At 35.1% G+C, this 11,374-nt stretch overlaps 1 protein-coding gene across 1 annotated transcript; it reads right to left on the reverse strand.

Annotated features, from left to right (window-relative positions):
- Positions 1 to 4,066: 4,066 nt before the first annotated feature.
- LOC124100066 (olfactory receptor 183-like) lies at positions 4,067 to 8,505 on the reverse strand. Its single transcript, XM_046455378.1, has 2 exons — positions 8,498 to 8,505; positions 4,067 to 5,003 (listed from the first exon to the last, which is right to left on the reverse strand). The coding sequence occupies exons 1-2, from the start codon at positions 8,503 to 8,505 to the stop codon at positions 4,067 to 4,069; spliced, it is 945 nt and encodes a 314-aa protein (XP_046311334.1).
- Positions 8,506 to 11,374: the final 2,869 nt, after the last annotated feature.

Genomic DNA, 11,374 nt, shown 5'->3' on the forward strand with positions numbered 1-11,374 from the left:
AATTATCAACAATACAAGCAATAATAAGGATTGGCGAGGATGTCGGGGAGGGAGGTACACTCATAGATTGCTGATGGGACTGCAAATTGGTACAACCATTATGGAAAGCAGTATGGACATTCCTAAGAAAACTCAAAATGGAACCACTATTTGACCCAGCTATCCCACTCCTCTGTTTATACCCAAAGGACTTAAAATCAGCATATTACAGTAATGCAGACACATCAATATTTATAGCAGCTCAACTCACAATAGCTAAACTATTGAACCAAACTAAATACCTTACAACAGATGAATGAATAAGGAAAATATGTTTACATAATGGAATATTACTCAGCCTTAAAGATGAATGAAATTATGACATTTGCCAGTAAATGAGTGGAGCTGGAGAAGATCATGCTAAGAGAAATATGCCAATCCCCCCAAACCAAAAACCAAATGTTTTCTGTGATATGCAGATGTTAATTCACAGTAAGGGGTCAGGGGCTAGGGAAGAATAGAAGTACTTTGGACTAGATAAAAAGGAGTGAATAGAGGGGAGGATTTATAGGGTAAGAAGATAACAGAATGAATTGGACTTTAATAGCTTAGGTGCATATGTGTCTAGAGGACCAGGGAGAGCCTACATCATGTACAATCAGAAGAATGAGAAGCTATACTCCATTCATGGATGCTGTGTCAAAATTTATTCTACTGCCATGTATAATTAATTAGAACAAATAAAATTAAAAGAAAGAAAATCCAGAAAACTTCAATGTGAGTAAACTGAAGCCAAAAAATCATGTCTTTTATGTAATCAAATTTTCATGAGATGATTTTAATACAGCATATGCAGTATTAGAAACAATTGAGTGAAGTTAGCTAAATTACAGCATCCTCTAAATCTAAACATTCATTAAACTATACATGCATATTCACAATTTATTGAAAAGCAAAAAGCCAAATGTTGAATATCTTGTCAATAATAATGGCTTGACAAAAGTTTTGATTTTACCTCTTTTCAGACTCCCTCTGAAATAAGAAGAATGATGTATATGTGGTGCTGAGGATCGAACCCGGGCAGGACGCATGCCAGGCGAGCGCGCTACCACTTGAGCCACATCCCCAGCAAGAATGATGTATATAAAGGAAAAAATTTATAATGTAAGTGAGAATGGTTTGACATCACCATGCTACTGCTGTGAATTCTTTGAGTGTAAAGTAGTGGAATTTTACTAAAGAAGAGAGGAAATGTAAACCTGTCTTGAACAAGAAGAGTCTGCAGAAAAAATTCAAATTTCTGAGAAGCTCCTAATTGCTTATTCCAGACTCACCAGAGCTAAAGCAAGACTCCACGGGTTGCATACCATATATTCACCTTCATTTAAACCTTCTCATAGACAGCCATAACAGTGGATGAAATAGTTGATTATGTTTATTAGTTTTTTTGTATGTTATAATAATGAATAAGTGACCAAATATCTAGATGACAGGACACCATGAGTACAATGGAGAAAGTATTCAGCAATAAAAGTCAGCAAACAATTTATATACAACAACATGGGTTCTATGGGAAGAGAGTTGGACAGTTGCTTGAATTTGGTCCTTTCCTTCTATTTCCTGGGATTTGATGGCATCCCTCAAGGAAACAAAAATGGGGAAAGTGATAGCTTTTAATCTTGTGATATGGATCTCCAGAAATGAACGTAAAACTCATTTGGTTAAAATACTGCAATTTTTCATGTCCTTTAGAACAAACATGTTGCTAGATATTTTATCCCTGGAATTTTGTCACATTATATCCCAGGACTTACTCCTAGTAAGAAGAAAACACATAAGTCATTTTTAGTGTACAGTGATTTAGTGTTAAAGGAACTTAAAGTATGGGGCTAGAGCTGGAGCTCAGTGGTAGAGTGCTTGCCTAGCACATTTGAGGCACTGAATTCAATCCTCAGCACCACATAAAAATAAAGTATTGTGTCCATCTACAACTAAAAATATTTTTTTTAAAAGAAACTTAAGGTAGATTGACATGCAACAATCATTCTAGGCCTAGAAATTTACTTGAAATCATTTTAAAATTGAAAAAAAGGGGGTGCATCCTTCCTGAATTCATGCATTTGTGCATTAGGTTCACTGTGATTTTAAAAATATTTCACAGATACTTATGTAAGCCTTCACGTATGTAAGCCACTGTGCTGTGCATGCCATAATGTAAAGAATTGTAGGAATTACCGATTTTAATCTATAAAGAAATTTTGGAGCCCAAATAAGTATTATCCACGGATGAGTCTGCTTAAGAATAATAAATAAACTCTAAATGTTTTAAGTGTGTAAGTAGTTGTATCCTCTTTTCAATAATCTGAAAATACATCATGAAAGTTTCTCATGGCAGATAGTATTAGAGGAAGGCATATCATCACAATCGTAAAATAGAAAGGGGTAGTTGGGGGAGGAGGAATTCTGTGCTGACAGTCCTATAAGAAAAAAGCATTACCTCAGAGGGAAGTATACACAGAAAACTTTCAGTAACTCATTTTAGTTATAATATAGGTTTCATTTGGAGAATTGTGTAGGAAGACATTGCAGAGGTAAACCAAAGTTACATTCATAAGAAACTTAAATAATGCTAGCTTCCATGAGCAAAACTAGGGTCTGGAGTAAACCTATATGTTTATTTATATTTATATAGGCACATCTACATGTCTATCATATAATCTGTACATACTCATGAAGAAAAAAAAAACCTCAGCAGATCCAAGTACCTATAACACACATGCATATAATCTGGTAGCAATGACAATCCTCTAAAAGAGAGACATGATTTAATCTGAGACTTGGGTATAAGGAGGAAAGAGAGTTGATCAGCAGGATGAAAGAGATGAGAAACTAGAGTTTGGAAACACAGAAGAGTATTTTTTAGGAAGAGGGACTCAGTTATATCAGTAGAAAATGCACGAATTTCAATGTGGAGAGGTAAATGGCAAGGATAGAACTGTAGATGAACCACTCATTATATTTAAATAATATGCAGAGTGAGTACAGACAACATCCAAGGATTTTTTTCTTTCCCAGCCACACCCTGGGCACTATTGGTTACATAATTTTACCAATGCTTGAAACTTTTGCAAAATGCATCTAAAGTTCCTTTATGTGAACAACACATTTCAATAATCTTTAAATGCTATTATTTTTTTCTTTTATTTTTCTTCTTTTTTCTTTTTTTCTTTAGGAAGTTTCAAAACTTTTCCCTTCTAGTCTGCCAGTTTTCTTTTTTTCTATAGCCATCCACACTTAATTCTTTAATCTATTAAATTTCTATATTGGTAAGGGTCTTTGGATTGTCCAAAAGAAACAAACACAGCTGCAAAGGGACTTAGAAAGCAAGAGAGACAAAGAGAGGCAACTCACCTCTTCTCTTTACTCAGAGAAGCACACTGAGATAAGAACATTCTCTTTTGGTTTATCACTGTACTCACTACTTTAATTTCTTTCTAATTATATACAATTTTTTTTGGTGTGATGTGGGAGTCCAGTTACTCCAAGAAGGCTAAGTCACTATTTCTCAAAAATAGAAAAAGAAAAAAGAAAAGCCCTTTTTGTGACTGGTAGATTTCCTGGGGTTTTTCTTTTGCTCACTCAAACACAAACCTGCAATCACACTAGAGCAAATATGGTATGATCCCCTATCTATATAGCACTATTATGTATAAAGAATCATACTTGGGTTCTTTTGAGAGGACGTACACTATATTAATAATCTCTGTAAATGTATAAATCTAAATAAATAATAACAATATAAATATCAGTATAAAATAAAAGAACATAAAACTATCTAAAATCTTTTCACTTTTTTTTGCCTAACTTACTCTAGTATGACATGAACACTTGGATTGATATTTATTGTTTATCTATGAATAATATAAACAAATATTTAAGAAGTTAATAATGTCTCCAAAATTAACTCATTAATTTTTGAAAACAATAATAATTACAAACCTATTTAGTACTATTGAAAACATCCACAATTTGCCTCCACAATTTCGTGACTGTTTTAATAAAAGGAGAATAAATATTAATAAGAGATCTACATATTTCTTTTCAGCATTTTTTTCAGGGAATCTATGACCTGCTTGTTTCTCAGGCTGTATATCATGGGGTTTAACACAGGAATTATGACAGTGTAAAACAGAGAAAAGATCATATCTTGGTCATCTGCTTGTGAAGATGCAGGATGCACATACATGAAGAGAAGGGGGACGTAATATAAAGTCACAGAAAAGAGATGGGCTCCACAGGTGGAGAAGGCTTTCCTCATGCCTTTTTCAGACTTCTTTCTTAAAATTGTAAAGAGAACTAGTGAATAAGAAATAAGAATAGTCACAATGCTAAATACTTGTATTGAGCCAGAGAAAATAAAAATTATTAGATAATTAAGAGAAGGATCAGTACAGGAAATCTTTAATAATGGTATAACATCACAATAAAAGTGATGTACTATGTTGGAATTACAGAAGGTTAATCTGAATAAAAAGCTTTCATGAATTATAGCATGAAGCAATCCACCTACAAATGATAAAACCAGTAGTCGGAAGCATAGTATATTGGTCATAATCACAGGATACAGTAAAGGTTGACATATGGCTACATAGCGGTCATAAGCCATTGCTGCCAGGAGAAAGCATTCTGTGGTCACACTAATTGCAAAGGAAAAAAATTGTATCATGCACTGAGGGAGAGAGATCATCTTGCTCTTGTCTAAGAAGTTCATTAGCATCTTTGGGGTCACTGTTGATGACAACCAAGTATCCACAAATGCTAAATTCCCAAGGAAAAGGTACATGGGGATGTGAAGCTGAGGGTCATTCCAGATCAGAGAAATCAGACCAAGGTTTCCCACAAGTGTCATAAGGTATATTGCCAAGAACAGTAGGAACAGGGGGAGTTTCCACTGTGGTTGTTGTGTCAGTCCTCTGAGAACAAACTCTGTCAGCAAAGTTGCATTGTCCTTTTCCATGTCCTCACTGAATGTCACCTGTAATGAAATGAAGTGAATGTAAAAATGTACATGGGAAAGAGAGAATTAAAATTGCAAAAGCATCCTATGGCAATAATATCAACTTTACAGCAAATGCATCCTCCATCTGCCACAATGGCATAGTCGGTGAATGTTTGGAGTCTACAGTAGTAAAACTGACATATTATTTATGATCTTTGCCGCTAATTGGATCTTTGCATTTGTCTGTCCCTGTCCAGCTCATTCCTTCAACTTCTCTAGTATTTCTTGCTTTGAGCCAATTTCCATTTAATTCAAAATTATTTCTTATCACAACCTTAGAGCCCACAACAGAAGAGATAAAAAGAGAAACCAGAAAATAAAATACTGATCAGAGTGATCCCAAAAGGAAAGGTAAAAATGGAAAAGGGATTTTGTGGACAGAAACCAAAACAACATGGAAAGTGAAGAATGGTGCTAAATACAACAGTGAATGATCTAGTGGGATGAGAATTAACAGAGATAATGGAGTGTAGAAATTAAGAAAGTTTCAGTAAGTTTAGACACAGCAGTTTTTGTTAGGCAATAGAATTAAGTTCAGAGAGTTATTGAAAGTGCAGTGAAGAAAATGGTATGAGTGCACCCTGAGCTGTATGCAGAGCAGTTGGTGTTTTCATCTGGCATGCCACCAAATATAAAATTTATTTACTGCATAGCATTTCAATAAAATTTTCAAATGAGTCATCAAATGAGACAAGTTGAGAAGAAAAAAGCAGAGGAGAATTAGAAGTGGAAAAAGAATTTGGGGGCCCTGTGGTTGTGGCTCAGTGAAGTGAAGCAATCACTTCACATGTGAGAGGCCCTGGGTTTGATCCTCAGCACCACATAAAAATAAATAAATAAAATAAAGGTATTAAAAAAAAGTTTGGGGTGAGTGAAAAGAAAACAATAGAGAGGAAGAAAAATGGGTAGAAAATAACAGACACACATGAATAAGCATAAAATGTGAGATTAAAAAAAGGTTCAGATATTTGGATATAGATGTTTGTCTTAAGCCTGAATTATTCATTAATAGTTGTCAACCAAAAGAATCTTATCCTTTTATTTCTATTCAAAGTTCATTTTTTTCCCTTAAGGAATTTTTGTTTAAAATAGAAGATTTAAAATCTTGCTTTAAAACTATTTAAAAGTAATTTTGCTAGTATTACTGAATTTTAAAGTTGCTTTATATTTAAGTATAAGCATAATACTTAAGCTACAGTTTTAATGATTAATAATATTCCATTACATACTCATAATATGACCAAAGAGTAGGTTTTAGGTAATGTCACCACAAATAGCAACAAAAAAGTAACTCTATGACATGATGGGATGACCATCTGCTTGAATATAGCAATCACTTCTCTACATGAATGTGTACAAAAACATCATGTGATAAAACTAAAATATACATGATAAGACTTTTTAAGTTTCCTTATCTTTGTTAGTACAGTAACTGAAATGAACTTCCTCTAGAAATTCTACTTGTTTAACTTGAGAGTACTTTCCTCCCCCAACAGCCCCCTTAGCAGAATAACATGTAACCAGTTATGGGAACCTAAAAAAGCAATATAAATAAACAGTGGCAATGGTGAGAGTTGAGTATATTTCATTTAGAGAGGGGTATTCCAGTCAATTCCTAATCACTAGATAATCAAAAGCAATCACATTCAATTTGTGAAGACATCTTAAATCATAGGTTCTATAAAGAGCAGTGTAAGAACATTTTTATGTTATTTCTTACCACATGCACATAAATGATCCAAAATATACTTCAGAAGGTGTGACAGTAGAAAACTAGTATTTATGTGACATCTTAAAAATTTTAATCAGAAAGCCAAACATTGAATGTTTTCTCTGGTATGAGGAAGCTAACCCACAATAATTAGGGGCAGATGAGGGGAAGAATAGAAGTGCAGTAGACTATATAAAGGGGATTGAAGGGAAGGGAGAGGGATAGGAAAAAAAAGTGGAATGAATCTGACATAATTTTCTTATGCACATATACGAAAACAACCCAGTGAAACCCATCTTCATGTATATTCATCAGAATAACATCATAACTGGGATAATATACATTCCATACTTGTACAACTATATCAAAATTGATTCTGTTATATATAACTAAAATGAACTAATAAATTAAAAAATTAATTAGAATATGTGGATAATTAAACACAATGGGTCTTTTTATCAGAATCATCAGAAATATTTTTCATGTAAAAATAAGTACAAATTGAATATTTAACCTATTTAGAATTATTTAACATCCTAGATGACCAAATAAAGCTATTATAGTTAGATTAACAAGATAATAGGCACATCACTAAAGGAAATAAATCAGTCTTACAGCATTTTTGCTTATTCAGATTTTAGCACAGAAGTGAATATGAAGATAGTGCACCATTTTCCATTTTACCTGGCTCTTACAAACCCAACCTAAAGTGTTATAAGATAAATGACAATTTCTAATAAAAAAGAAAAAGATAATTTTAAAATTCAGAATTCATTTCTATCTTACCAATAAATTGAAAGAGATTGTGGAGATCCTTTAAAATTATTAGGCTTTATAAAAGAGAAAGAAAATATAATAGTATAGGATTGATAACAACAAAAGTAACAATTCTTTGCAAACTCACTCATTTCAGGTGTTTAATTTCCCAGTCTCAAGAAAATGCTTATATAAGATTGACTTTGAACAGAGTCAACTAGTTGTATAACTGCGTGCTTTCTTCAAATTGGTATGAATAAAGTTCTGCAATTCCCGAGAGTGCCATTGGGTTCCCTGTAGGACAAGTGAAGTTGTTCTACTGGACACTGTGGATTTAGACAAGTATTAGAACTCTGGGTTGTCCCACTGGCATCACCAACTCTGGAATCGTAAATATCAAGTCACTGTCAACAGTTTTAGTTTTAACAAAAAACAAAAACAAAACAACAACAACAAAAAAAAAAAAAAAAAAAAAAACAACAACAACAAAAAAACTGGTTGCCTGGCATGTACAGGAGCCGTGGTTTGATCCCCAGAGCTACAAAAGAAAAATATTGTACTTTATTACAGTATTGCTATTCCTCACAAAGGGCACTCATGACATGTTTATGGAAACTTCCATTTATACACTATTCCCAGTGTTTTTATTAGTATGCTTCTCAGCTCATTCAAACATGAATTTAAGTGGGTCATCACCTTTTATGAATTCAGAATTCAATCCCAAATAAGTGTTGTTCATGCAAAAGCAATTTAAAACTCCAAAGTATTCCTAGCCTTCCTACTTTATGCTGAAACTTGAGGAGAAATCTTATTAGGCAGTTGTTAGTAGTAGCAGCTAAAGAAGACTATTCAGATACATAATTTGTGAATATTTTCTCAGGGATAGCAATCACTTTCTCATTCCATAAGACACCAAACTAGTTCTTTCCACTGGTGATATTGTGCTAATTAACCTAATGGAAAAGAAACATTAATAACCCTAGACTTACCACTTAGACATTATTATGACAAATAGTGGGAAATAAATCAGATAAAATTCTAGAGTCCTTATATCTCAATGAATTTTCTCATGATTTAGTGATATAAGATACATCAATATATTCCTTCTCAGGTGAAGCATAAGTTATTGCATCTGGCTCCTAAATAAACAACCAAAAATATTCAAAAATTCTAATGAGGAATTTGGATTTTAACTTCATTAATTCCATTTGGGTGTATCACTCTGACCCACTTACAAAGAGACCCAAACAATTGCTACATTTAAGAGGAATTCAAACAGGAGAAGGGTGTTCTATCACTTGGGTCATACGATTTAGGGTCCAGTGGTGTTTCAATTGACAATGGCATTTAGGAAAGCTTGTTGAGCCTGTGGCAGGCCAATTTAGGTGAATTACAATGTGGAACCATAGGATGTTGAAGCAAACCCTGTTTCAGCAAATATTCACTCTCCTTATGAGAAACAGTCATTAGCATGTGATTGAACTTTAGTAGAGGAAATGATTAATCTTGAACCACCAATTTACCTGTGACCTGAGATTCTTATCATGAAATGGATGCTATGTTACCCACCAAATCATATGTTGGGCATGCCATCATCAAACGAAAGTAGCACATACATGTTTGGAACTAATTACAAACTGAAGGGACTATGAAGTTACTTGAGAATATCTAAATTCCACAGTCCCACTTTTGTAATACTGACTTCTCTCTTCCACCTTGAATGTATGGCTGAAAGTTTGTATGGTCAGTTGAAGAGTGTTCTTAGTTGAAGAGTGTTCTTAGTCAGTGTTCTTAGTTGTTCACTTGGTTTTTCAAGGGTACATGGCCTTGAAAATTATATACCAATTATATTCCAATGAATTGAGTTATCACTAATGGACTGTCTCAAATGGGGCCTGAATGGAACCTGATTGGAAAATTGCTGATGAGAAAATTTCAGGCAATGTGTGGGCTCACTCAGTCCAGCTGAAGCCCACCAAAGAGCTAAGAAGGGTGTGGTGATGGAGTTGAAAAGAGACCTCCGGAGACAAATTTCAGAGAACTCAATATACTTTATTATTGCATAGGCAAACTTTTTATGCATAGCTTGTTACTGGGCAAAGTAGCTGAGAGTTGTAATAATCCATGAGCTAGCAACACATTTATGAGCGGCAACCAATGGGCTAATAGGTCAGTGGCAGAAAAGCAGAAGGGAAGGAACATGCTGTGCATCTGAGGGAGGCCAGGTTACCATGGTGATGGGGCTGAGCATGGTTAGTGTTCTAACCACAACATCTGAATTCACTGTGCTGAACCCTGAAAGCCCCTCACATAGGCAGCATAGACTGCTTTCCAACTCATGGGCCCAACATTTCCCACTTTGAATTTGCTGCAAGTACCTCAGCAACCATGGACAGCTCTCTGTTCAGCTAGCTATTCTTTGGCATAATTGTCTAATGATGCAATAAAACACAATGAGTAAGGAAGCAAGCAGAACCAATATAATAACATTATAGGGGTAACCAATTTAGAAAGCATGTTTTCCCAGTGCTCAGTCAATCCCTGAAAGAAAGAGGAGGCTGTTATGATAGACACCTTGGTCTCATTGATTTTGACAAAGGCCTTAGTGAGATTATGCATAGTCAAAACATAGTTAGTTATGTCCAAGCATCCTTAATATACTGAGAAAAATTGGAGAAGTGTGAGGTTATGTTTTCTGACATAGCATATTGGGTGACACAAATACTATGAAATTCAGAGTCACAAGTGAGCCTTTGCAACATAAACAATATATTTAGTTGCTTTTGGTGGAGATCTAGTTTTTGCTGAATGACTAAAATAGCAGTTCATGACAGTTTATTTAAGTCTTTTCGAATGACAAAGACTTCTGCTGTAGTAGCAGACAAATTGTTTACAGCAATGGCAGTCACCAGGGCAATAATCCCAGCGATGATGAGGCCAATTGCATGCCTTGTCTGGTGCAGAATCTTATTCAGAAGATTCTTCATCTCCATGTCCCATGGACTTCTCCATTCTCTGGAAAGGTTCACTGGAAACAAGATTGTGGGGTCACTCTGAAGATAAATATGTGTTTAGCTTTCATAGACGGGGTTAGACAATTTGTGAGCCAGCAGGACTGTACAAGGGATTTCTGTGTGAATGACATTTATGTCATCAGTAACATTGATTATTAGCATAGCAAAGGGTAGTATAACTATCTGCGCATAGTAGGTATGGGTATAATTTTGGATAAAGGTAAATCCATGGTTAGGGCCTTTTCTCAAAATTGACCCATTCATCTAGTTGGCTGTGGCCTATTTTATGGGCCTAGTGGCCAGCAATATTGGCATGACATATTGATTTCTTGCATAATGGTTGGTAACAGATTGTCCAGTGTAGCAGTTACTGCAGTAGCCTATATGATTTTGGGACACATCATGTTGGGGATGCAAATCAAGTCAAGATGGCGCCTGGCACTTTGCCAGGAGGAGTGGTTTGTGAAGCAACGCCAGCGAGCCATTAAGATGATGAGGATTCCTTATTGGCTGACTGCTGTATCTAAATGATGTTAATTAAGTTAAGCTGTGTGTAATTAGTTAAGTATATATACCTCTGCTGTCCGGCAGAGAAGCGGCTCCTGCTACCTTGGGTGCCTGCTACTTTGAGTTCTCACTCAGTTCCTGCTGAGTTCACTCGCAATAAAGTAGTTCCCACTTCAACCTTCAAGTTGCTTGTCACCTCTCGTTATTTTGCCCAGCAGGACTATGGCAACATCAGAGGTATTCCAGGGAGCTGTGCCCACCCAGGTGCATAGGTATTGTTCTTCCCTGGAGATATTCCTATTATCAAGGAGATAAGGTCTAGATGTGATGCATTGATTCCAGGGAATG

This window comes from Marmota monax, unplaced genomic scaffold (assembly GCF_021218885.2).
Source record: "Marmota monax isolate L192 unplaced genomic scaffold, Marmota_monax_Labrador192_F-V1.1 WCK01_AAM20220418_F8-fsc00053, whole genome shotgun sequence".
NCBI lineage: Eukaryota > Metazoa > Chordata > Mammalia > Rodentia > Sciuridae > Marmota > Marmota monax.